The sequence below is a fragment of the Acomys minous genome (genome assembly GCF_964271855.1).
Source record: "Acomys minous genome assembly, chromosome: 5".
Classification (NCBI taxonomy): Eukaryota; Metazoa; Chordata; class Mammalia; order Rodentia; family Muridae; genus Acomys; species Acomys minous.
The window spans coordinates 12,165,271-12,193,165 of record NC_140494.1 but is presented as its reverse complement, the minus strand read 5'-3'; the positions used below and the strand labels follow the sequence as shown (position 1 = coordinate 12,193,165).

Here is a 27,895-nt window from a genome sequence, read left to right as displayed (position 1 = left end):
CCCATTTTTTTTTTTGGCTCTACTGCTGGGAAGGTTAGCTTTCTCAAGTTCTTCACTGAACTCAAGACTCTCCTACACAAGAGCTGTGTGAAAGTTGAAAGAACAAAAAGAAGGGAACCAGATACGTTTGACAGAGAGAGGATAAAGTTGGGATACTTCTTGGATGCTGGGAGGAAAAGAACTCACAGAACTGTGAAAGTGACTTCTGTACCTGGCTGTCACGGGAGGGACCTTGCATGCCTGTTCCGCGTGGAGATCAGGGGCGAGGATCCTGTGACCTCCCTACGGAACTCCTACAGTGGGGAGTGGCAGCTATGCGTGTGGGCATGAGTGCATGAGGATAATGAGAGCTTTATAGAAATATACGAACTGGCACATCTTTGTCTGCCCACAGGAAATTAATGAAGAAAATGTCTTAAATAACAAGACTTTACTGAAACAGAGATGAAGTTATTTTTCCTTTACTTACAAACAAGTCCACATTACTATATTCCATGGACTGTATGATTAAGTCGATATTCCAGCTCAAGGGAGGCAGCATGTTTTAAAAGGAGACAACTGTAGTTGACAGTTATCCTGAAACTGTTTTCTAGACCTACTATGAATATATGTGAAAGCTCAAGTGCTGGAAATGGGTATGCTACGTGCTACTGTACCATGTGTGTTTTTAGTAATAGGTATACCGATCACATGTGTACTCTAGATTTAATGTACCTTTTAAACGAAGGATTTGAATGCTTCAAGAAGGATTAATGGGGCCCGATTTGCATTGTAAGGAATGTTGCTACTACTGAAGTCTGAGCAGTAAGTGCAATCTTAATGAACAGCACAGACTAGGTGTGCCTGAGTGATCATGGCAAGCCAGAATGCTACGTACATTCTGAGTATGTCCATGCCAGAGAGAGGGAAACTGCAAACATTGAGACAGACAAATAGAGTTATTGGTCCTTTTGTTTATTATTTCCCAGGGACTAATTGCAACATCTTCTTGACCCCCCCTCCTTTGAGATATCCCTTTATCAAGAAGCATTTTGACCTTTTAACCCCCCCAAAGTGAGAAAAAAGCTTCATATAGAAAAACATTCACTGTTTATAACTGATGCAGCTGATACCAAAAATCATCAAAAATTCACACACACATACATACACACACACAATCCTAAACCTCTGAAAGTAATAAAAGCCTATTCACAACTCACCCTTTGACTGTGCACTTTCTCCTAGCATGCCTTCACTGGCAGTTGTGCTATATCCCTGGTCCCTACAGGCGGGTGGTTGTGTTGTGTATTTCTCACAGGGTGCCCGATGTAGCACAGAACTCCTGAGGCCCAGAGGCATCTATTTGCTAGAACAAAGCTACACTAAATCACCAGTGCCAATTGGCCTCTTGCTGGGTACCAGGGGCCCCAACTACTTGTATGTATGAAACTTGCCTCCTGTAAAGGGAGGGAGATGGGGATGTATGAGAGGTATCAGACGAGGTTCACAATGGCATGAAAGGTGATGGAACTTTCCTGATATTTACATCTGTAGGAATGCTATAATTCTTCACAAAATTTAGCCATGGAAACATTAATTTACATCATTTTTTTTCCAAATCTAAATGGCTCGTGTTTTCCTGTGGTGGAAAATACACCAGAGTCCTTGCCTACTAAACACTTGAGGGTACATTTCAGCTCTGACTAAAGGTCAGTACAAGGACACAACTGTAGATTGGGGAATCTGAAAGTTGGTCCGCCCCCTTCTTGCTATAATTTGCATTTTAAAGTATATTTTACTTAAGCTAATGGCAGATAGATAATATCCTTGAATATATTAATTGGGTGAGAAGATGGTCAAGAGAGAGGTTTGAGAGTAAAAGACAGAGCTGGGGGCAGGCATGAACAAAGAAAACCAATGAAATGAGTAAACCAAAAGCTATGACTGGTGCCAAAAATAAAGAGCCCTAATGCATATCACTGGTACTCAGCATCCCTAAATTAGAGTCAGGGCTTGGCGATCATGACTTCTGGTCCTTATTAGTCAAAGACAAGCACCTTAGGGCAGTGGGTAGAGGGGAAGTCATGCAGAAAAGTGTTCTTTGGGGGTCCGGTCTTTAGTCACTGATTTTTTTTTTTTTATCTTTTGGTAGCAGTTATGTCTGAGTGACACAAGTTATCTTGTCCTATAAAGCCATGCTGGATGCTGGGGAGGACCAGCAGTCTCTGGAACCATTTAGAGGAGTTAGCTTTGTTATTTGACAGGTTTGCCTCCTATGGCACCTACTTCTCACCGTGGCTCTCTCTTCTCCTGACCCTACAGGGACTAAACAAAGGCAGGCTTTCTTAGGGAAGACCTGTGGTGTTCATAAAGTGGGGCCCCTTCCAAACCCAGTGAGACACAGTTGTCCAAGCAGCTCTGCATGCTTAGAAACCTACAAAAGATGTCACAGCTGAGAGGAAAGAGAGGGAGGGTTGAAGCAACGAGAGATAACTTAGCTTTCATTTATTTTTTTCTGTTTTTCAAGATCTCTATGCTCTTTGTCAAAGGAAAATTTGTTTTATTTTTTTTAAACTTTTAAGTTGTATCTCCTTAAAAAATCCTATCTTTGCAGAGTAAAACTATGATACCACTTACAGATTACCAGACTCTACATTAATATCCAAGCAAAAGCAGTTTGTAACTACGGAGTGAGGGTAAAAGGGAAGGAAAGAGAAAAACAAAAATTCTTCTCTGATTTGCCTTTTCCATATTCTGAACAAGTCAGAAAGGAAACAGCATATTGCTGACTGCTTTAAAGCAATGTCAGCTAGTAAAGAAATTAAAGCAATTGAGCATGGTAGTGTACCACTGTAATAGTACCAGGGAGGTGGACACTGGCACAAAGTGAAGGGCAGCCTGGGCTGTAGGTGAGACCCTATGTCAACCAACCAACCAACCAACCAATAAAGCAAAAGAATCAAAAGGATAAACAATCCTTATTTGGAGCAGGTAATTAACCATTTTATAATTAGCTTTGATTTATTCTTAGTATTAGCCTTCTGAAATGTATCCTGCCTCATTGGCAGTGCACCTAGGCATTCCATCACCCCCTTCCTTCCCCAGAAGACATCCTCCCCTATAGACTAAGTCATCTCTAGCTAGCTGTAGTTTCACTATTGTGGACTGACAGGCTGCAGGTGGACACCAAGACCCTGGGGAACTGAGAGACGCCCCTCCCCACACCAACCTGATCAAATGGTACCCTCTCACTGAGGCGTGTCTATGTGAGGGGAGAGACCGACTGCTCATGCTAACTGGGGAGAGGATGTTCTAGGCAGTTCTCATGGTAACAACTAGTAAATAATTTCCTGTAAACACGTGATGGATGAGAACTTCTTCAGGGATAAGTGAAAAACTGGGGGGAAAAGATCAACAGAAGCCTGTGATAAAGGCCATATGCTTGAGTCTTTTCTTTTAACACGAATACTAGAAATTAGGCAGGTGGTTTAAGACTCTGGCTCAAACTAGCACCTTCTAGGCATGCTCTCAAGGCAAATGCAGGTCTGGCTGGCACCGCCAGGCCCTGGGGTGCAGATAGATACCTACCTTCCTTCTGGCTGCCTGCAGCACTCTGCTGTTGCAGCAGGCTCTGGCTGTATAAAGTGGGCAGTGCAGCTGCCGCATACTGCTGAATTCCTGAGTAGGCCTGGGTGAGGGCGTCCATGGTGCCAGCCGTGCCATTCGTCAAGCCTGTGGCGCCAAGTCCTCCATTCAGAGCCGCCATACCTGAGAGCATTTGAGCAACTTTACAAAAAACCCAACAATAGAGAAGAGAAATAGCACTTATTCATTAGTGCTTTCCAAAGGAAGGCGGAGAATCATTTGACACAGTACAACAGCAAGTGCATGCAGCTCGCACACTAATTAAACCAACAGAAAGTCAACAAACAATACATATGAAGAAATAAATCACAATAATGTGGAGAAAAAAAAAAGAATTAAGCAATGATAACTCTCCCTCCCTTCGCCAGTGAGGCCCTATAGTCAGACAGACCCACTCCATGCAGTATGCTGCTGGCAAGTACCACTGGTATCTTTTTGAAATATACACCTCTGCTTCTTAGATTGTAGAAGCATGTAAAAGAAAAGGAAACTCAAAGCCAACCCAACTCAAACCTTAGTGGCTGAGGCCTAACACATATGTATGCCGATAGGCTCTTAGGGGCCGTGGGTGGTTCAGGAAGCTCGGGGTCCTGAGAAACCCTTTCCACTCAAGCTGTGTGATGAGGAAGTGGCAGAGCAGGCTGAGTCAGCAGTGCCATCTACTTGACTTCTCTAAACAGTCAAAGGGTGTTGTGAGGTATTGGGGCCTCAGGAATACTTAGCCCAGCTGGCTCAGAGTTGCGGAACAGGACACCTCAAGCTACTGACACCCTATGGAAGGCACACACACAGAGACAAAAATCAGTGTCATGTTTTCTAGTGAACCAGAGTGACATTGCCTATAAGCTGGATTCTGACAGCAGCCTGAGGGATCTGGATGAAGACCAATGTGTGATTTTGTCCTTGTATCCTCGATGCTTTATTCTGGCTGCTGACTGTGACATTTTCCTTGAATACAGAGTCAAAACAAACAATGAACTCAGGAAATGGAACAGGCAACAACACAATTGCCTTCGGCTTCTTTTTTGATTAAAAAGCCTTTAAAAAAGATTTGTTTCTAAGATGAACTTACTGGACATAATGCTAATCTTGATGGCAATGGAGGATAGCTACTATGAGATGCTTGAAAATTATGAGGAGAAATCAAGTACCGGAAGCAGTTAACAGTCCCATTAATGTCACCACTTGCAGTCCTCAGGAAGGACAGGAAGTGGGAGATGTCCCATTTGCACCATATCTGCTTATGAAACTTGGATAACAATGCTGTTAGAATAAGCACTGTGAAAGAGCTTAGAGAATGGCTGTCCTCCTAATTACTCCACATTACCCCTCAGACACAAGTTACTCACGTTTACCTTACTGTCGTTCCTTCCCACTCAGCCCTATTGTTGTGGCTGCCAAAGGGCTAGAGAGTAATTCTCTTTTTTCCCGTTTGGTTATGTTTATTCTTACTGTTCAGCATGTGTGTGATACTTCTGAGAGGGCCAAAGGAGTGTATCGGACACATTGGAACCACTGGAGTGTTTCTTTTAGTCCCACAACAGGCATTAGGAATTCAGGGCATCAGTTGTGAACTCATTTCCTTTATAGGAGGGAATTCTGGAAGGAACATGATTTGCCCTCTACCCCAGAGTGTATGGTTTCATGTACGCACAGCAGCCTTTGGAACTCTGCGTAGCCCAGCTGCTTGACATGGCTATGCTGAGACCTAAAGTTCACTCTAATGAATATCTCCAAATCTACCTGCCACTCTACCATAGCTTGTCAGATAAGGGCCGTGGAATTTCCATACATTGTCACATAAGTCCCATACAAGGACCCTACTTACGTTCTCCCATTTTGTAATTTTCCACCTCTTAAAACAGAAGCAGTCCACCAAGCAACATTGCAGCTGTGTCCTCTGTCCTTCTGGGTAGTATTCTGCCATGGCGGTTATGTTCTTAGACCATACTCTAAGCAAGACCTACTTTCTGGAAGCTCTGCTTGCTTCTACTGCTGCTATGTGTGTGACAGACAACTCCTGGCTTTATGTGCTTGGAGGCGGTTACAGGGAGGCGTGAAGTAGATGGAATACAGATGCCAAGGTGTGGGGAACTGGTCAGGAACCTGTGCAGATACAGGCCTGTGGGACAGCTTGGTCTTCCCAGCCTAAAGCTTCCCTCTTCTATGATATAAATCTTTTGAATAAAGATTAAGAGGGGAGAGCATGGTCTTTCAAACCTAGATGCATTGGGAATATTTATATTATCTTGGAAAATTTGGAGGCTATGGGTTGGCCAAATTCAGGCAGTAACAGGTAAAGGATCACATGGAAACATATGTAGAGGAGGAAGAGGAAGAGGAGGAGGGGGGGGAGGAGGAGTTGTTGTTGTTCAACTTCCGAGACCAATTATGATTATCTGATGTTCTTCTAGTTAACTAATGATGGTTTCAAAGTTCAGGTCAGCTCAGCATCTGATTACCTCTAAAAGCCTTGGACAATAAAGGCAGAGGTTTGAAGAAAGTTTAGCTGAATAAAATGCTTCCATTTAAAAGACTAAGGCTTTTCTTTGAGAAAGTTGAATGAATCAATTATTTCCCCTATTCACTGACGTTCTCATGCATGCTATTTGGACAAAGCAAGCTGGATACAGTGATAGGTGTGACAAATGTCTGTAAGGGAGGTCTAGGTAGTTGGCCTGACAATATAGCTTGTATGTCACCAGACTATTAAATGTTTTACATTTAATGACTCTTCAGAGATCTTCACTCACAGACCTAAATTAGTTAAATGACAGACACACCCACAAATATGAGCAATTATTTTTGTGAGCACTGTGGAGATGGTACTAAGCAGAACTAGAAGGAGTGTACCATAAGCAGGCTGCATTTATTTGTAAGCCACTCTTCTAGGTGATATAGATTACATAAAAAAGAAAGAGAAAGTAAGGAATGTATTAGAATGACCTACTGACTGAGGTCCGTTTTCCTTTGCACAGATGAGGTGTAGCCTGCTAAGCTACAAGATAACAAACAGGGATGAGGGGAAAGCAACTGGAATTAGGGCAGATGGCTAGGAATGCAGTTAGCTGTACTTCCATGTATGCCTATGCTGGTAAAGTCACAGATGCAAATGTGTTTGGGTTGTGCTCTTGTATGAAATGACATCATCTTCACAAACTGCTAGCAGACAGCTTAAAACAATGATCTACAATGTAAATAAAGAGCAATGTAGGCTAGAGTAATGTGCTTAAATCCTCTCTTCTTTTATCCACATAAAAGAATTTCAAAATCACTCTTCACCAAGTGTTTATAAGCCACGTGGAGAATCACACAGTTTAAACAAGGATACATTTCACTTACATTTAGAAATAACCAAGCAGAGAGAGGTTCTTGGGTAGCTATATCTGCACAAAGCAGTTTCCATCTTAATTTAGATATTAATGTATCAAATACAACAATGGAATCTTCAAACTCTCCAGATGCAAGCCCCAACTGAGTCACATTCTTTTTATCTTGTTGATTTCTGACTTTAGAGAGCTGTAGATGTTTGTTTTTGTTTTAAGTTTCACTCATTAATATATAAGGTAAAAGAAAGGAAAGGCTTTTCAAACAATGTAACCTAGCACTTATCCGTGAGCCCTTTCAGAGAGGCGCTGGCCTTCTAGCAGGGGAGAACACCAGCTAAGATGTGTCATCTACGTATTTTCCTTCTGGCTGTTTGCTCATGGAAAATAGTTGGCTCTGTTCAGAAAACCGTAATCCTCTCCTCATTGCAGGCCATAGTGCCATACACTAGGCATTGCTGGGACACAGCCAGCAAGCAAACAGTATGTCAGCTGCCATTAGCTGTTTTGAGAGCTGACTGTCTAGAAAACATTTACCTGCAACAGGTGATGCCATTTCTTTTGAGGAAGAATGAACCAAGAAGATATTCCCCCCTGAAAGGGTTTCCCTTAATACTGAATCTGAGACAAAGAGTATATACTCCCTCTGAGTTGCTGGGGTTTTAGAAAATGTTTGCACTAGTAACACTTAGCAATCAAGAAGGAACATATTTCCATTTCTGTATAATTAAACATTTTCTTCCTGGTTCAAACTGACTGGTAGGTAGGGATATATGAAATTAAGAACATTCTTTCTTAACTTGTCATGAACTGTGCATATTTCTACCAACCCACTTACAAAGAATGAAAAGAAGCAACTTAATTTGAAACTGTTGTCCTTGCCAGAGCAAACTGCGTAACGTACGACCCCACACAAGAACTAGCTGTGGTTTCTCATTGTTCAACAAAGTTCCCCTTGGGTCCTCACAATAAAGATGGGAAAAGCCCAGCAACACAAAACAAAGCAGGTGCAGAGGCACAGGACACAGACGAGAGGACACACAGCAGTCATGAGCACGTGCTGAGGAGGACAACCATTCCCACTGGCCTGTTACTCTGCAGACCAAGGACAGGCGGGCGATCAAATCAAAGTCCTTGTTTGAGGGGAACTAGGTCCTGGGGCAAGAGAAGCAGCATGAGGGATGTATGCACATACACATCCCGAACCCGGTGAAGGCGAGGGGGCTGCACTGCTGCAGGACAGGGTCAGACCCAGGTGAAGGGCGAGGGGGCTGCACTGCTGCAGGGCAGGGTCAGACCCAGGTGAAGGGCGAGGGGGCTGCACTGCTGCAGGGCAGGGTCAGACCCAGGTGAAGGGCGAGGGGGCTGCACTGCTGCAGGGCAGGGTCAGACCCAGGTGAAGGGCGAGGGGGCTGCACTGCTGCAGGGCAGGGTCAGACCCGGGTGAAGGGCGAGGGGGCTGCACTGCTGCAGGGCAGGGTCAGACCCGGGTGAAGGGCGAGGGGGCTGCACTGCTGCAGGGCAGGGTCAGACCCGGGTGAAGGGCGAGGGGGCTGCACTGCTGCAGGGCAGGGTCAGACCCGGGTGAAGGGCGAGGGGGCTGCACTGCTGCAGGGCAGGGTCAGACCCGGGTGAAGGGCGAGGGGGCTGCACTGCTGCAGGACAGGGTCAGACCCGGGTGAAGGGCGAGGGGGCTGCACTGCTGCAGGACAGGGTCAGACCCGGGTGAAGGGCGAGGGGGCTGCACTGCTGCAGGGCAGGGTCAAAAAGAGGAGCTGACCAGAAACAGGACTCAGGCCTCCAGGTTCCTAGGTGGCTGCTGGAAAATGTAAAAGCTGGAGGCAGTTTTAACTGGAATAAAACATTCTGGCTGTCACAAGTTTACCAAGCCATGTACTGACTGTATTCTAATTAGGAGCTATCACATATGGAAGGAAACATTAGGGTCAGACAAAACTCATTTTTGTTATTGTTGTTGTTTATTTTCTTAACAGGTTTTTAAAAGTTAACCTTTATGTGGATACATTTTAGACTCTTTAAACTCTTTTGCTACATTTATTTATTTATTTATTTATTGTGTGTTGGGGAGGGGACCCTTGTGGAGGTCCAGGAACAACTTGTACAAGTGTGTTCTCTCCTACCAGGTGGGTCCCACTGGGTTGAACTCAGTGCTTCTTGCTACGCAGCAAGCACCCTCACCTGCACCAAGCCATCCTTGCTGATCTCATTTCTTTTTCAAACTATTACTTTTTGAACTTTTAAATATAAATTAGGATTTCTGCTTTAAAATAATTATGGTACTGATCACCTAGTAAAGCAATTAACTACTTACTGACTCACGGCTTAAAGTGAGGTAAACACCCAGGACCCTCTTATTAAATATTTAACCAGGGCCATCTGGCAGACAACTAGGTCCACAATGCAGAAACTCTATTGAATGTCTTGGACCTCCTGGACAACTAGGGTGACCACATAGGCAGACAGGCAAATCAGCTGTCCTCTTTGTGGCTGAGGCTCAGTTTTCCTAGTGCAGAAGCCCATACTTGACCTTCTAGTGTGACTAATCTTCGGGCCTGGGTACTATTCCCACATGCATGTGAGTAACTTAGCAGTTAGCTGTGTGGGGCAGAGGCTAACGTCCTTTTTCAATGAGGGAGTTTGCTTCAGAATCAAGTATAATTTGATAAGCTTTTTGCCCAAAGCCTGTGTTGCCTGTCATAGCGGTCTCTCTTGCAGAGGCGCCCACATCCCTAGGCACTTAACGAAGACAGTTCCCTTTCGAGCAGAATCTCCTCGCCACTCAGTTTCATCTCTGGCTTTCCAAGGACTAGGTTTTTAGCTCCTATACTTGTCTGGAATCTTTGATTTTTCAAGCTGCAGGGCACCTTTAATATCATTTGACCCAGAATTTTCAATTTTCCAACGGAGACTGTAGGCCAGAGAGGGAGCTGTGATTTGCCCGCGCTCTTACGGTTGACTGGCGGCAGAGACGGGCATAGGTTTCCTAACTTCTACTCCATTAACTTTGCTATTTTAACACCCTGCCTTGCAGTAGGGCTGAGAAAACCAAAACCAAACGGGCAAGCACAGCAATCTAAGGATTTGAACTTATACCACACACTGGAAAGAAACAAGGGGTGGGATGTGATTGGTTTGTTTTGAGATAAAATTGGGGGTGGTGGTGGCTTTTGACTGTTGAACCATGTGCTCCTCCATCCCAAGTTTTAGTTCTCCCGTTTTATATCCTTCTGGTCAATTCTGACTGACCATTTCTGGAGAATTTAGGGGAAGGCTGTCCACCAGAGCAGCAAATACTCACTGTTTATGGTACCTGCTAGTGCATTAATATTATTCAGTCCAACAGTGGCTCCAGCCAATCCTTGCAGAGTCCCAAGAGAGGTCAAGGAATTCATGGCTGCACCAGCAGTAGAATTAGGGGTTGAAGCAGCCACTGAAAAAGAGAGAAAGCACAAGATAAGAGCTGATTGGAATGGAAAGAAACCCGCTGTCACTAACAGGCCAGATGGGAGTCCCTTAGACACCACAGACCTGTGGTTCTTTTTCCTTAAAGCTTTTCTATAAAAGACAAATGGGGCTGGACTTGTCGGCTCATTGGCACTTAAGAGCTTGTAACGGAAGAGATCACATGGTGGGCGAGGTCGTAGCTCAGTGGTGTCTGATTCATTGAGCAAGGCCTTGATTTCAGTTCCCACCTTGCAACAGCCCACCTCTATTTGTTTTGCCAGCGCAATGAGTATGTTCCTTGCTGTTTTCTGAGAAAAAATTGTGAATGGCAACCCTGCAAGTCTAGATTATCTTCTCTTAGTCCCACTGTAGGAGACTCTCAAATTTGTATGTTGAACTATTTTGCTCACAAAACTTTTAGTTGTATCCCGAATGTACTTTTATTTATTTAACCACTCATCTCTAAACTTTCTATACTAACTTACTACTTATTGACATGATTAGAATACAAATAGTATCTTACTATACATGCTAGCTTTTTTTTATCTTTCAGTGGCAATTCTCTTTGATAACCTAGCTCACCTAAATTATGCATATTTGGCATATTTCTCTATCTGATGCTAGTCTACATGTAAAAGCTTTAAGACTGTACTAGTGAATAAGGTAGAAAAACTATTCGTGATGGATATTTAAATTATAAACCAGGAATAAACATTAGGGGTGAAACATCAGTTTTAGTGACAAGTGAAGACCTAAAAGGATATCTGTGAATCTTCTCTGTGAAGTAGACATAACTGGTGAAAATTATAAAATGCAAGAAACTCCCTCTAGAAATTGTCCTAACAAAAGAAGAAATCTATTTCCTCCTCCCTAGGAAAATATATAAACCACTGTAAGAATTAGGAGGACCTGTGGCATTTAGGTGATAGCCTACAACAGGCTCCCTTCCCTAGTGCCACCTGTCCCAGTACCACACCCATGAAGATGAGTTTAACTGCGATGAGAAAGCAGGGCTGCCTTCCTCTCTGCTCCAAAGCTAGGACTATGGTTTTTCCAGGGAAGAAAAGACTCCACCATTTCTAATTACCCCCATGCTCTTCCTTTCTGTTCTGTATTGCACAAGTTATACTCTAAGCCATGAAGAATGTAGGGCTTTTCCCCTAAACAGCTTGCTAGGAGAATATTGGCTCCATTTACCTTTGCACCACCAGTTACAAGCTAGAAGGCTGTGCTAGAAAAGGGAAGTCAGGAAGAGTGCAACCTATGACCCTTGCACAGAAATCCTTCTGAAGAGCAGAGGTGTCATTCAAAGAAAAGCAAGCCATTGTTCCTATACTGGCTTTGAAGCAATGACACAGAATTTCTGTCTGGAGTGTGATTCAGGCGGTAAGAACACAGGTTCTTCTAAAGGGGATATATTTATTTCAAACAGAGATGGGAAAATTTAAGCCAAAAGTGCTACTAGGACCAAAAGTTTTGTTGGTAAGCAATCTTAGAGTAGGCTGATAATTCATAGCCAATGAAGCAGGTGAAGAGACAGTTAAGGAGTGTCTTCCTGGGGCCAGTGTATGCCTCAAGGACTAGTTCAAAGATTACCCCTATTAGGGCTTGGCTTTAATCAGATCAGACTTCAGAAGCTATGAGCAAAACAAAACAAAACAAAACAAAAACAACAAAAAGCACAAAACAAAAACCATCCAACCAAATCCCCCAAACAACAACAATAAAACAAACAAACACCCCTCCCCCAAAACTATAAATTTGCTAAGGCTAATAACACTGGGTGTGATGACAATGGAGAGATACCTTAGCTAGGAAACTAACACACCAAGCAAAGAGGCAATAGGAGAGAGTCGGGGGAAGAGTAGGGGAGGAGGTTGGGGGGGGGAAAACTAAGGAAAAGGAGGACAAGAAAGGAAAGAAGGAAGAAAGCAAGCAAGCTGAAGAAAAGAAAGAAAGGAAGAAAGCAAGTTAAAGAAAGAACGAAAGAAAGACCGAAGCTGTCACTCAGAGCCAAGGCCTTTTGAGAAGTGATAGCAGGACAGCATGGCAGAGCAACAGTCTTTACTACCCTTATCTTGCTAAGTTGCTAAGTAAATATACTCACACTCTGGGAGTGAATGAGGAGAACCAGGATCCAGATTTGCTCTAGTATTTATCTAAAATGCCTGACTGTTAAGAAAACATCACAATACAAGCCAAGAAATAAGATGTGATCCATACATAGCAAAAGAACAGACAACAGGGGCCAGATATTAAGACTTAGCAGGTGAAGAAATTAAGGAAGATACTAGAAAAATACTCAACTAAAGGAAATCCTGATTAAAGAATGATGAAAGGTATGCCAATGCTTCATCATCAAAAAATATCAGCAAGAAGACAAAGAATGTAAAAAAAAAAAAGGGGGGGGGGAATTCTACGGTTGAAAAATAAGGAGCTGCCTAAATTATTTCACCATAGGGCTCAAGAGCAGATATAAACTGGTATAAGAATGAATGAACGCGAAACTATCTCAAAATCCATACATTCTGAAGAACAGAGAGAAAAAGAAGTGAACACAGCATCATAAGAATATGGTACACTGTTGAACACACTAACATGTACACAATGGAAGACGAAAGGTGATAGCAGACACTAGAAAAATACTCCAAAGCCAGATCGCTAATAGTTTCCAAAATCTGATGACAGACATTGACACATCCGAGAAAATGAACCAATTTTAAGCATGATAAAGTCCTATGTCACAGAGGACCCGTATCCAGATAGATGAGTGCAAATACTGAGGGTCAAAGACAGAGGAAATTCTGAAAGCACCAAAGAAAAAGATCATTAGACAAGGGGATTCAAGTAAGAGTCACAGTTGACTTCTTGGCAGAATCAATGCATTTACAACAGGATATACTCAATGACAGAAAAGCCAAAGCCCAAACCAAAGTGCCAACTAAAATTAAATCCAGCAAAAATTATCTTCCAAAAAATGGAGAAAGAATTCCCAGATCAAACAACAAAAAGTACTTCATAGACATCAGATCTGTCTCATAAGAAATAATCAAATTCCTTAGGTTTATAATGAGATCTTAAGTATCAAAACACACACACACACACACACACACACACACACACACACACACACACACACACTGAAAGTAATTACTTAATTGTAACTTAAGTTTAATTTTTTTCCTCTTAACTAAAATAAGTTGGCTAAAATGTACATAACTGTATGATTAGGTATATAGTATAAGAAATATAATATACTTGATAATAACCAGCAAATCACTAAAGCAATTAGAATGTTGTATTAGTAAATAATCAATGTAAAATAAAACTGTAAAAGAAGACTGGAGAAACAAATAGGCATGTGACAAAAAAGAAAAAGTAAAAGGACATGCTCAAATTCAACCTTAATTGTAAAAGTTTTAACTGAAAGGTAGGCATGACCAGACTGTGCTTAACCAAAATCCCCTGCGGAGATTTACCCATGCTAAATAAGGAGACACACTTAAGATCCAGAGGCATAAATAACTTGAAAATACAGATGCTCGTTGAAGTTGAACATAACAATGAACCCATTCAAAACAGAAACTATGTTAAATTGAAAATATATTTGGTACACCACCCAACTGAACATCCTGGTTTAGCAGCACAGCTAGAGGCTGATGTTTCTCCCTGTGACTATGTGGCTGACTGGCAATGTGGTCACTGTTACTGCTCACGTAGGAAATACTGAACCCAAATATCACTAGCTCGGCTCAAACTCTGAAGTATAGTTCCGACTGAACACGTACTTTCAGAAGTAGATCCATACGTCTGTGAAAGGATAGAAAATATATATCCTGTCAACAGCAACTGTAAGGCACTACATTGGCTAGACTAATGGGAGACTAATATAGAATAACTCTGAAGAGAAATACTAACCTCTTGCATTGTAAAGGAGTTTCATATATTTTCACAAAACTTGTATTTCAGCAGCAGCAAAGACAATTACAAGGAATGTGTCTTGATGAATGTAGTCAACACAGTAACTCCAGTGCTAATGTACAGTACCTATCAGAAGAACAAACTTGGAGAAAATGTGGATGGTCAGAAATCTAGGCCCTTCGTCATCTGACAAATGTGCTGCTAGAAGCTGCTCGCCACTATCTGCCTGTGCTCAAATACAGAGGAGTGTGAGACAGGGAGCAGACTCAGCAACAGCTTCCCTCATCTCAGAGTTTCACTAAATGACAAGAGAGAAAATGACATTGGAACTGGCAGGTTCCATGACTCCTGGGGTCCTTTAGGTCTGAGAGGTGAGTTTGAGAGGAGAGGCCCTCCAGTATCAAGCCTGGGTTTGGGGAAGACACAGGGTGACGGGAGAGCCTTGGAACCACAGGACCATTCTGTCATGAGCGATAAAGAAACATGGTGCAAATCATAGGTCTGTTGACACCTTATTTTTCTACTTAGTTTAAAAGTGCTTGGGACTGACTACGGTAAGCAGATTGGATACAGTGTCTTCCTTCTTATTCTACTATTTATTTTTGTTTTTTGCTTGTTTGCTTGCCTTTTGGAAATCCTAGGAGACGAATGCAAAGAACAGGTACAGAGTGAATTAAGTATGAACTGTGAGAAGTTAACTTATGAAGTGCCTTCAAGTGAGAGGACCCCAGTGAGAGGACGCTGTGTCATTGGCTAATACTTTAAAATTTTGCCCTAACTTTAGTCTTAGTTGCAAAGAGATCTTTCTATTGCATATGAAGTTGCCTTTAAGAACCATTTAAAATTTAACAATCTGTTAAAATTGAGATTTGTCACAGAGCCAATCTCAGACAAGCACTTAAACACTAACTGTTCAGCAGATGCACAATAGAGAAAAAAGGTTCTCAAGGCAACACGGAAACAAATTAAATGCCACCAACCCACGTATTTTCCTGTTTCAGGGTTGGCAAACTGGCAATGGGCTGTCTCAGGCAACTGCATTCTGTCCACCAAAATTCTCTTCAGCCTCCACTGGGAGCCACATCTGTTACTTTCTCACTGAAACTATTTGCAAAATGCAAAAAGAACACCTCAAGAAAGGTGTATCGTATAGATGTTGGCTCATTTTCCAGGATGCCTCTTGGAGGAGGTTGCAGAGCAATGTTAAGGAAGCATGACACGGGCTAGCAATGTTTGCTGCACCTGCTTCTGTGGTGACAGGAATGACTCTCACACATGGCATTTGAAGACTGCTTTACCGCGGGTCATATCCTACCCGCCAGCCTATAGCTATGGACGAGCTGGATAACAAGAGAAGACAACGAAAGGTAGGAGACAAAAGTCTTGTCTTTATCAGCATGTGCCCTTTTGTGAAAACTGTGTATATGGCAGTAGAAAATGCAGGAAGTGAGGGAGTCAAGGGACGTAAGGACATGTTTACTTTGATATGGTCACAACAGTTCTTTGCTCATCTGATTAATTTGTTCCTTACTGTAAAAACTCCACACTGAGAAATCCCCAATGCCAATCCTGACGGAGGAAACATGATGGCTTGTCTTTACAGTTTGTCCTGGGTAAACAATATATCCAGAATTTTATTGCCTTAGATGGAAACTGTGGGTCACAGTCAGCCTTGATGATACAGAAAAAACTAGTGTTAGCAGATCCCCTAAAAGAACTGCTGTCTACCATGGTACTCAACCAGTGACAGGCCTGGTTTCTACTCTCTAGTTGTCAACACTAATGAGTAACAAGTCTCTCAGACATTCTTTCACTGCAGGTGGATCCTTTAAGGCAATTTACAAACTAGTCAGAAGTTGTTTCCTTTCCTTTAAAGACGAGAAAGCATAGATTAAGGTGTTGAATGGACTGACCTAGTACATGAAGTGTACAGATGGCAGCTAGAATTCCAGCTGTGAACAGGCTCCACAGAAAGGCCACGTGACTTTTTCATGCAGATATAAACAGGGATTTTTCTTTTAGCAGCACACATATTAAGGTAGGACGATTCATCCTTGTTAAGAAAATCTCATCTGGGGCTGGGGTGTAGAACAGGGCAGAACATGTGTTTACCACATTGGTCTGAGTTCCAAGCTCAGGAATAAAGAAGTTATTTGTTTTCTTTCAGAGGTGATTTGTGCCAGAAATAAATGGCCTTTTTTACTTTTCCTAGTTTTCCAGAGATGAAGGGACCATACATTTTCTTCCCATCATCATTTTCACTTTGCTTTGGGGGAGAGGGGTGATTTCTTGGAATGTAGAGAGACTGGCAGGATCATGCACTCACTGACGATGATCTGCATGAGGACACTGACCTTCATGAAACACGATGCTATGATGCTTTGACAAGGCCTTGCTGCGTATTCTCCTATCCTGCAGAGGCAAATAAGCTTCAGTTCTAGATGAACTATGTTTCAAGAAAAAGGCGGGCAGAACAATGCTCTCTCCTGACATGCCCGAGCTTTAACTCTGAGAATCTGTGAATATGCTAGGCTACACACAATCAAGACTAATGATGGAATTAAGGTTGCTAGTTGGCTGACACTGAGATGGGGATACTTTCCCATAGAGGTGGAAGTGAGAACTGGAAGAGAAAACTCCAGGAATATGGCAGCATGAGAAGGATGTGGCACAAAGTCCCTGGCTCTGAAGATGGAGACAGAGCCCAAGAAGGAAATCAGATCAGCAGCGAGAAGCTGGAGAAGGGAAAGCGCCTCTAGCACCTTTGAAGGAATGCGACTGACTCATGACACTCTGATGTCAGCCCACTGATTGTGCTGGATAATTTATCTGTAGAACTTTAAAATGATGTTTTTGAAGCAACTACACTTGTGGTAAATAGTAACAGAAATAGAAAACTCACTTTCACCAGTAATGACACTCATAATGATGGCAGCTAATGCCTTTTGAGTGTATACTTGGTGCTAGGCACTGTAAATGATGGATCCTACTTTGTGTGTTGGATTGAATTTGTGGGTACTGCAGAGATTTACTTATGGAGGCAATGAATTTGCTTTAGCTTCTAGATCTGCCTTTAATGTTTCTGATTCTGTTGGTTCTAATCTGAGATGTTAGGCAGTCTCAGTTTAATTGAGGCTTATCACTAATTCCCAAGGAATAAGTAATATAATTTATCTCTTGGTGGGCATGAAATCAGATGAGATGGCACTGGTGTTTGCTATATAGCAAGAGGTGAATTTGTTGGGAAATCTTTGACCATTCTGTTCTTAAGAAAAATTTATCACCACTGCATCATTCTGCAACATTTGAAGATTCAGTGCTTCCCCACTCCTTAGTAACTGGATGAACAATGATGAACTCTTACTGCTAAGCTAGTCATTCAGAAAGAAGCCACTCCCCCAAGTGTGTGTGTATGTGTGCATGTGTGCATGTGTGTGTATGTATGTGTGTGTATGTGTATATGTGTGTGTATGTGTGTGTATGTGTGTATATGTGTGTGTGTGCATGTGCGTGCGTGCATTTTTGAGAACATCCAGGAGAATGATCAGATACAAAAGTTAAGGAAAGAAAGTTTAAAATGTAATATTTAGTTCACAAAGAGAAAACCAAGAGATGAAACAATCTTAGGTTCTGACATCAAAAAGGTATTCTTTGTAAAGAGTTTGAGAGATCAAAATTAGGATCAGTGGCTGAAAGTTACAAAGTGATAGATTTCAGGTTAATATGAAGGAGAGTTATCTGAGAATCCATGTCTTCTAACTGAGTGTGGCTGTCCCAGAGACGTGTTGCTCTTAATTGTAAAAATATGAATGCAGAGACATGGATAGTTTATATGAAGGGCTTGCAGCAAACCTTAGAGCTAGCCTTGGTAGCCTCAGGAATCCCTTCAATTAGCTTTTAAAAAATCTATCTATCTATCTATCTATCTATCTATCTATCTATCTATCTATCTATCTATCTATTTCTAGTTCCAAACATGGCTGTCATCTCCAAAATGAGTACTCTAATAAGGAAGAGTTCTCATAGTTCAAGAAACAGCTTTAGTCAAGTTTTCAGTTTAACTTCCCACAACATAAATGAAGATGTAAAATGCTCAGCTCTCAATGTACCTTTATGGCTCATCATGCTTGCCCTATTTGTAGTTTCCATCTTCTGTCCAAGAGATATTTACTAGCACATGCCACTCCAATTCCAAGTGAACAACCATAAGAGTCAGACTTTTGTGGCTTAAACCCAGAAGTCAGTGATGCTGAGATGCTCTTTGGGCTATCTAGCCAAAGGTGCGCTCTGTTTGTTTGGAAACAGCTGTAAACATATATGCGCTTTGTGATAAAGTGTTGTTGTTGTTTTGTTTTGAAGAGGTAGTTTGGACATCCCACATCAGAATCAGGAGATTCTTGGGGCTCACTTATATCTACTACAAACACTATGGTTATGGGGGAGGGGCTCTTAGAAATCTGATTTCAGAAAGCCGTCTTCACACTTCCTGTGCATGAGTGATTGGGGAACAGTGTCCCAGGGATGTCTGACATAATTCTATCAATTTCCTGTAGAACTGTCTTGGTATAAAATTTAATTAGAGTCATAAGAAAGTAAAGGTTTAGGAGAGAGGTCAGGTCTGGTTTATGACAGGAAAGGAGAACAGCTGGGACTCAGGGAAAACGAAGAGTTAAAAAAACTGTAACAGGTATGGTCCTGTTTTAAATATTAACAAATCTTACCAGAAGGCAAACATTTTAAAGAACAGGTATTTTTGCCTGTTTTGATTTCTCAGAACCCCAAGCATGATGACACAGTAGGTTCTAAGTAAGCATCTGCTACCTGAATGAATGGAAGGCTGAGGCAGGGGATTGGCTGTCCTTATCCAGCTTTTTTTACAGCAGGCCTTAGACAGGCAAGGGCGCTCATTTCTCTTTGGGTCACAGCATTACTGATGCGCTCCAGAAGCTGTGGCTCAGTGGAAGATACCAAACTGTTTCTCTCTGCTGTATGCTAAGGAAAGTAAAGGTGCTTAAAAATAAAACTGATGAAACTAGATGGTGCCCCTGTGTCACCAGAATATGGCTAGAGGCACTTGCACTTCTCTGACACAATTCTTGAGAGAAAATGAGTAGATGTCTACCCTCAGCTTGCATAATCAGGAGATGTGAGGCCCAAATCCAAGGCCATTTTTGACTTCACTTGCCCTCCCACTAAGACACTTCCCTGTTGCTTTCTTATCCTCTAGGGAAAGTAGACTATGTATGGCATTCCTGTTTGGGGAAGGCTGACTGCTGACTGCTAGGAATGGTCTCTGCTTCCTCCTCCTAAAGAGTCTGCTGTGGCATGGAAGGTAGAGAGTGCCCACTAGGGTTTGCTGATCTTTCACACCTGCCACTTCTGTACTGGAGAGTGTTCTCTACATCAGGAAATCCCTTTACCTGTGTATTTGCAGGTCATAGCCAGCACAACTCTATACAGTCTTCATAGGGAAAAACTACATTTTCCTATACTGACCTCTTTCCTACACTTTCCAGGCAGCAAGAGTTTTCTTTTAAGCTACATAAAACAGCAATGATAGAAAAGAACAAGAATTGCCTTCAGTGCATTCATTAACCACTTTCCACAAAATAATTAGATAATGAAAACACTGTGTTTTTGTGGTTTAGGAAACAAAACAATTGTGAACACAGAGAAAATATCTACTAAATGTAAGACACGGGAGGGAGCCTGTGGTTGCTGTCTTGTCTCCGATCAGCTTGGATGCTGTACTCCAACAGTGCAGGAAAACAAAGCGAGGGGCAGAATAATGATGCAATGACACAGGTGCTATCATTATTAGCTAGTCACAACCCTAGGGCATTAATATAGAGTGTATCCTCTCATACCTTTTATTTTAACTTATTTCTGAAAAGAGTTTTGGGAAGAGAGAGAGAAAAGGGGTGATGGAAGGAAAAGGAGACCATGCTACAACAGCACAAAAGGTTTTGAGTTGGTGTCCTCTCACTACTTGACAATCTGTGGCAGCACATGCTTTACTCAGTATACTGATGACTCTTACGCTGCCCATTCAGCAGGAAGATCTATATGGTTTGGTACAGCACTAGGACAGAGGGATTCTCCAGAAAACCAGAGACTAGATTGTGACTTAATTTATTTTTCAATTTTTTTTTTTATTCCACGAGAGTCAAATGGATGATGAGAAACTGATGTGGACAAATATCATACTTTAAAAATGCAAAGTAGTCTCACTGATTTAGTAACATTAATTTTCATTTCTTAAATGCTTTTGGAACTCTCACTAGTTTATCTGGAAGAAATCTACTATGATAATTGTCAATAAACCATGTATTATTTTTGGTATCTTCTCCAGACCCATGAAGATATACATGAAAATGGCCTTTGAGGCCTGGAGTTTGAAAGAGTCAATTTATATGATTTTACCACACATGGATCTGCTAAGAATAGAGTGGAACCTGGGTACACACCTGTAATCCCAGCACTCAAGGAGGCAGAGGCAGGCAGATCTCTGTAAGTTCAAGGCTAGCCTAGTCTACAAACGTGTCCAGAACAGCCAAGGCTACACAGAGAAACCCTGTCTTACAAACAAAAACAAAAACAAACGAATAGAGTAGAGAAAAGAGAACTCTGACACTTAAATAATAGTTTGCTCATGATTTATCAAAATAAACGTACTAAGCCATCTATGGTAGGGCATGACACATGCCAAGAACTGGGAAGCAGAGATAGGGATGGGCAGGGGGCAGGGGCAGGGGGCAGGGGGCAGGGGGCAGAGGCAGTGGCAGTTGGGTCTCTGTGAGTTCAAGCCAACTTGGTTTAATAGTGTTCCAAGCTAGCCAGAGACAGATACATAATGAAATCCTGTCTGTAAAGAAGTACATTGCCCCTCAAAGCTGTCCCAGACAGACACATGCTTTTACAAATGGTTATAGATACAGACTGAAAATGATGTTGGCAACTACTGACAGGGGTGAGAAGAGGAAAATACAAAGATCCAGAAATAGAGGCCTTATTTCCCAGGAACTCTTGCTTTCAAGTCTTTGATAGTGTTGTAGAAATAACTGTCTCAACACCTGCTGATAAAACATTCTCCCCTTCAGACAAACTATGCTTTAGCCTCCGGCTCCTTGTCAGGTTTATAAACGAGGTGTCTGGATAGATGACCATGAAGACTTTTTGCCCTTATAAAATATGATATGACCAGGTTGTGGCTTTTGGAAAAACAGTCTGGGGAAAGAAGGCCCCTGTCATCTGCTTTTATTACCTTCATACCTAATGTCTGGCCTTCCTCATGGTAGAAAGGGACAGTTTTCCCAGATAGAGGATGGCCAAAATCTATGCTATAACATGTATTTTCCTTGGATATCAGAATCTCAGAAGTTCACGTCATACTGCCCTCCATTTGGAAAATAGAGATGTGGGCTTGTCTGTGTCAGAGTGTGTGTCAGCAAAGCTTCTTCTCTGCAAGTAGCCACCACAGAGCATACACTAGTGTGTTGCCTGGACTGAAAAAGGAAAAGAGAAGAAAGAAAGAAAGAAAGAAAGAAAAAAAAAAGACTCTGGACAGGCCTCAGTGCCTGGTCCTTGAAAATAAATCCCAACCAGACATGGGTGTCCACCCTACTTAACCCAGTAGCACTGTTTTGTCTTTGGTAAGGAAAGGTTAGTCTCCAACTGTTAGTTTTAGGTAGCATGGGAAGTTTTCTGTCAGCTGGGCACTGAAGCACAAAAGGGAGCAGTGGTGAAGCCACACAAGCACTGACATTCACATACTAGCACTCCTTGGAAGACTGAAGAAGCGTTTGTTTTTCCAAGGCAAGAGGCGTAGCAGTTCCTCTGGACCCTGGTCAGCAGTTCTCCATGAACAGCGCTGTACTCACATACCAAATAGTTAGCTCATAATACTTGAAAGTTTATTTTAGAAACAATGACTACAGTATACATATATACCTATAGTATACATTTATAAGTATATATGTATATAAACTCACATGTATCAAACCTCAGTATTTCAATGAGGAAAGTCAAACAATTCCGTTTTACAACTAAGAAAATTATATGATTAGCTCTATTGACTCTTGCTAAGATGTCAGCATTTTCTCTAATGAAAAAAGGCACTTTCTCCATTACATCTTTTTTACTGTTTTTAAAAACTCTACCATGAATAGGAGTCTTTTTTGTTTCCAGACTGAATATTTAAGATTTTCATCTATATGTGAGGCAAGCCCTCCTCTGCTTCAACTTCTGGTATACTCCCAACTCTGCTGAGATTTTCTTGTATCTCAGAAGCTCTTTTTAATCCATGCTTAGCAGATTTATTTAGGCAAGAATATGCATAGTCATCATTGTCAGACTTACTGGGATAACAGTGCAATTTTACATCCTGGATGAGTTATCCTCACTCCCCACTGCCTGCAGTACTAGGCATGTGCAGAAGGCTAAGCACATGCTTTATTAAAGAGCCTCAGTGGCCATTTTAATTTTTGTTTTAAGACAGGGTCTTATTAAGTTGACTAGGCTGGCCTGAAACTTGTGATCCTCCTGCCTCAGCTTCCCAGGTACCAGCCTATGCCAACATGCCTGGTCATGGATGCATTTTTTTCCCCTAATACTTATCACTTTGGAAAGCATGCCAGCAGAAAAGGGGATGGATTTCAAGTGCTGTTTCTAACAACAGGCATTGGAAATGGGGAAAGGCATTTTAAAGATGTTAATCAGGTCGACAAATCAAGGCAGTTTCTCCAATACACTGGCTGGGGTGGCTGCACTGAAGCAGTGAGCCTGGGTTCTGCGGTCAGCTTCCCCTGAGGGCTTCCAGAAGTAAGGCCTATTTAGCTGGGTTGACAGTACTGAACAGAATGGCCAGGCTAACACTGATCTTTGGAAGGGCACTCTTGGTAGCCAGAGAGAAAACTGTGCATATGTCAGTTCTTTGTTTTAAGGTTGCAATCCACTTATTCAGCATTTCTTTGATGTTCTGCATTTTACCGTGTGCACTAGGTGCCTGGGAGAGACAAAAAGGCAAGAGCTGGGGAATGTTATCAGAGAGGTGCATCTGTGAGGTCAACGTGGTGACTGACTTTCCAGGGACTGTTCTGAGACTGTCACAGCCCTCCAATCTCTCTTCCTATTTTAGTCCTTTAGTTTTCACTTCTCATTCACCAGTTCTGCTCTTTTGTTCTGGATTCTTCTCTTCAGTTTATAAAAATGTTTGTTTAAAAACTTTCCCCTTAGCAACAGTGTAAAATTTGCAAACTTTTAAGAATTATTTTTAAACAATATTTTTAATTGTGTCTGTGAGCATGTTGTGGTATGCACATGTAAATACAGATGCCCAGTGGCATTTTGATCCCCTGGGACTGGAGAGTTGTCAGTGGCCTGATGTGGGCGTTGGGAACCTAACTTAAATCCTTTGTTGCAGAAGGATGTGCTTTTAAGTGCTGAGCTATACTTCCAAATTCCACGAAAAAGTTGTCTGTAATTCCAGTCTTTTTAACACCCTTCCTCTCTGCCTCCAGAACTGACCTCTACTTCACCAATAGACGACTGTTCCGTAGATGAGCAACCACACAAAGTCAATGCCACCACTTTCCACTCTCACCTTTTCCAATCCCTTCCCATGTGGCTTTCTTGAGAATGGATCTTCAGAGAGCTTCTTTCTCTCTCTTGCTCCATCTGTCTACCCCCTAAGCACATAAACTAAGGATTTACACATAGTCCTCTATTTCTTCCTCGTTGCTGCTGCTATAATGATTTACTTTACCAGTTTTGGCCCTGTAGCTGACCTTTAGCTGTGAGGATGAGCTAGTCAACTTGTCTGATATACTCCAGCGAGGCTCACTTTATTTAACATGTGCCAAGTCAAGTCATCTCACACTACAAAGGGTTCCTTCGTCTTAAACACCTTCTCTACTATCACAAACACTGCCCCATTGCTTGCCAAAAACTACACACTCTGGGGTTATCTCTTCTTTTCTTCTCCTTCACATCAAATTGGCACCTAAGTCTAGTGACGGCATCCTTAGGGCTGAAGTGCATATACGGATGGCTCTTCAACGCTGCAACAAGTTCTGGCTCTAAGCTTTGGCTTTCACGGTCTTCCTTGGTTATTATTTTCTATGTATCTCATACTTCGATTAGATCATTTTACCTTCATGTTCATATCTGACATGTCTCTCATGCTATTTCTACATGCAAAACATCTACTAATTATTAAGGTTTGGGCTTAAATATTTATTTACTTACTTATGTATCAAAGTTCTCATTTCCTCAGGACAAAAGCCTTCCTGTCACCAACCACACACTTTACCTGTTGAAATGCTCTCTAACTAGGTTTTACAAGTGGAGCATTATGTGTCTGTAGTACATAATTTATAAGGAGTTCAGACATTAATCCACACATAAAATGAAAAAGTTTCTGCTTGCTGAGTATGAGTGAGGTTCTTGGTTCAGTTCCTACTAGTTCTGGGGTAGGAGGTGGGGAGAAAACTACTGACTTCACGTTTAGGGCTGGGCTATAGTGCAGTGGTAGAGCACTTGCCTAGCGTGTGTGAGGTCATTGGTTCAAAAAGTTTCTTAAGTGTTAAAAAAATAGATGCTAGATAATAGAATTCTAGGGAGGTAGGAGTGGAATCATGTGTTGTTTGTTCCATCTTTTACAGAACATAGGCAATTAATACTTAATACTTAATACATTTAACCATTTTACAGCAACAGAGATAGTTTCGCAGAATAAAAATCTCATTCAGTGGTTATGGTGGACAGAAAACACAGCCCAGAGTTCACACACATATCACAAAAGGATAGATATAGGGGATTGTGATAACCAACAATAAAAATTACATCACTGACACTTATCCAGTGACACGAAGCAAAAAGCAAACCTAAAGAATTATAGTCAATGTCTGTAAATAGTTTTTAAAAAAATGCACCCAAAACAACAACACACTGAGTATGCAACAGCCTTGCAAAGCTATCACAGGGACAGCTTCTCCTTAGAATGATGGGTCCCTAAAAGCAGAGCATGGGGCATAGGTGGAATCTGCTTACATAAGTCTGAGTATGGCTCTGTGGTGATCCATAAACATCTCTATTTTCTTAGCTGTTCAGCTCTACTCAATTTTAAATTAGTTCAGGACGATTAAGAGGCTCTAGTCTTCTCTAGGTTAGGAGCAACACACAAACCACTGGTTGCCCAGCTCCTGTGCCAAAGTTACTCGGCTGGCAGGAGCCCAGACGCTCTGGCCTATGAAGATGCTAATGCATTAGAGAACTGCCTGTGGGTTTGCCTATTTCTGACTACTCAATCATTTTCTTTAAAAATTATTATTATTATTATTATTATAATAAATGGGTGAGTGTTTTCCTTGCAAATATGGTGTGCCATGTGTGTGTGCCTGGTGTCTGTGGAAGCCAGAAGAGGGTGTGGAATTCCCTGGAACTGGAGTTTCAGAGGGTTGTTAGTTGCCACATGGGTGCTAGGAACTGAACTTGGAAAAACAGCCAGCGTTAGCAATTGAGATAACCTTTCCAGCCCCAACTCACCATTTTCTTGATGAAAAGTATAATTTAAGGGAGGTTCAATATTAAAAAAATGTCTGGTTAAGAAATATTTCATGCTTTACCCTATCCACAGTTGCTGACCCCTGATGAAGAGGTGACCTTTCCCTAGAAGATCACTGTATTTCTAACCCGTTGTTTTTCAAAATCTTAGACTTTTAACATGTTAAAAAACCAAACCAAACCTACACAACACAACAGCCTTGGTTATCATGCGATGCTTCTATTGGGACACTACCAAGCAGGAGGAGGCGCAGACTTGTTCCCACTGCAAAATCCTTGTGCTTCTAGTTTTGTTCCTTGTCAAATCTACAAATAAGGACAAAACTACCCAGAGCCCCTGGTTACACTCAATATATAGAAAAACATACAGCTTAAATACAATAAGAAAAACTAAAGAAGGCTCTTTACTCCCTTCTATCCAATTAAAAAACTTCAGTATAAGGTATAAAAAATTATGTAAAGTTTGTTAAGAGTACAAAAATTAGTTTATACTTAAAGGCTGCTGAATTCATTTTACTATGGGGAATCTTACAAAAAATGGTTCTCAAAAAGTTAATGGTAGCACGAGAAAAGACCTTTTTGCCAGCTTTATCTACTAACGTGTTAAGTACTTAAAAGAATCCCACTTACCAGGATAATGGTTTAGAGCACTTGCTCTTACAGGGAACCCAGGTTTGGTTCCTGGTGCTACATGGTGGCCCCCAACCACCCAGAACTCCAATTGTGTGCTGCACATGCATACATGCAGGCAAAACATTCATATACATAAAATAAATAAAGGGGAAAAGAATTCCAGGTTCACAATAGATGCTCAACAAATATCTGCTGAGCGAGTGAGGATATGATAATTACTCTAGTATCATTTTACTTACAAAAGCTCAAATGTACTGCTTGACTCCATTGAGTTTCATAATATCAGGACCAAGAACAGACATGGAAACTTTCAGAAGAATAGCTCAAAATGTTGAAACTTACAAGAAAGGAGTCAGTACAACTGAGAGGTATTGAGTTAAGTGAATGTCAGTCCTCTCTGTAGTGCAGAGGGCGTGAGGGGACCTGACTGATTCAACCCCGCAAATAAACAGCTCATTTTACTGTTTGGGTTCTGCTTACCTAAAATACATACAATAATAGTTAACATAGGGAGAATTGACTGCTTTGAGATTCATTTCCTTTCTGTGATGATAAACAAGGAAAAACAATAATCATGAGGGGAATTCATGACATTCTATGAGTAAGGTTACTGAACTAACAAAATGGTTGTGTTTTATACATACATTATAAGTAAAAAGTACTCCTAAGCTCTAAATGGATCTCATTTATCTAACCAATGTAGGCACTCCACTGCGACGTGGAGTTAGAAATACACGTGTAATTAAAGGGTGCTTGCCAAGGATGATTTGTGTCATTTTTCAAAAGTCTAGAGTAGGTGGTTCTGAAAATGAAGTGCTTTCAGTTGATAAACGGTGCTCCCTCATTCTGTAGTGTGAAATAAGACACTTTGAAAGGGTCTTGTAATTAAAAAACAAAAACCCAGACTGCCCCACAGAGCTTTGTTCTAAGATGGTAGCATTGATTAAGTCTCAGCATCCTGTAGAAGTGAATACCCACATATAAAGTACGGCTGTGTTTGGAGTCCTCAGTGCCCAGATCTTGTGTTGACCTGGTCATGTATGTCCTATTAGATACTTGCATTGTACTGGACTAGAATCAATGGCTATCTATTATACATTAAATGTAGACTTCTCCCTTGGCTATTCCACCTACATAAAAAAATCAAAACATTAGAAAAAAAAACCCTAGGCAGAGGCAGGCGGATTTCTGTGAATTTGAGGCCTGGTCTATAAGTTCCAGGACAGCCAGGGCTACATAGAGAAACCTTGTCTTGAAAAACAGAGAAAGAGGTGGGTGGGAGGGAGGGAGGGAGGAGGAGGGGGAAGGTGGAGGGGGAGGGGGAGGAACGAAGGGACACACACACACACACACACACACACACA

General features: G+C 41.7%; 1 protein-coding gene across 30 annotated transcripts in view; it reads right to left on the bottom strand.

The window, feature by feature from the left end:
- The window catches only part of CELF2 (CUGBP Elav-like family member 2), an 823,768-nt gene that overhangs the window by 8,922 nt on the left and 786,951 nt on the right, over window positions 1–27,895 (bottom strand). For 14 of the 30 annotated variants that reach the window (XM_084783998.1, XM_084784014.1, XM_084784018.1 and 11 more), the window contains 2 exons: window positions 10,282–10,401; window positions 3,568–3,765 (listed from right to left, as the gene is read on the bottom strand). In XM_084783998.1, coding sequence (XP_084640124.1) covers window positions 3,568–3,765; window positions 10,282–10,401 — 318 coding nt within the window. Of the gene's footprint in view, window positions 1–3,567; window positions 3,766–10,269; window positions 10,402–27,895 lie in introns of all 30 variants that reach the window. The other 16 variants (XM_084784007.1, XM_084784019.1, XM_084783996.1 and 13 more) reach the window with 2 other exon arrangements.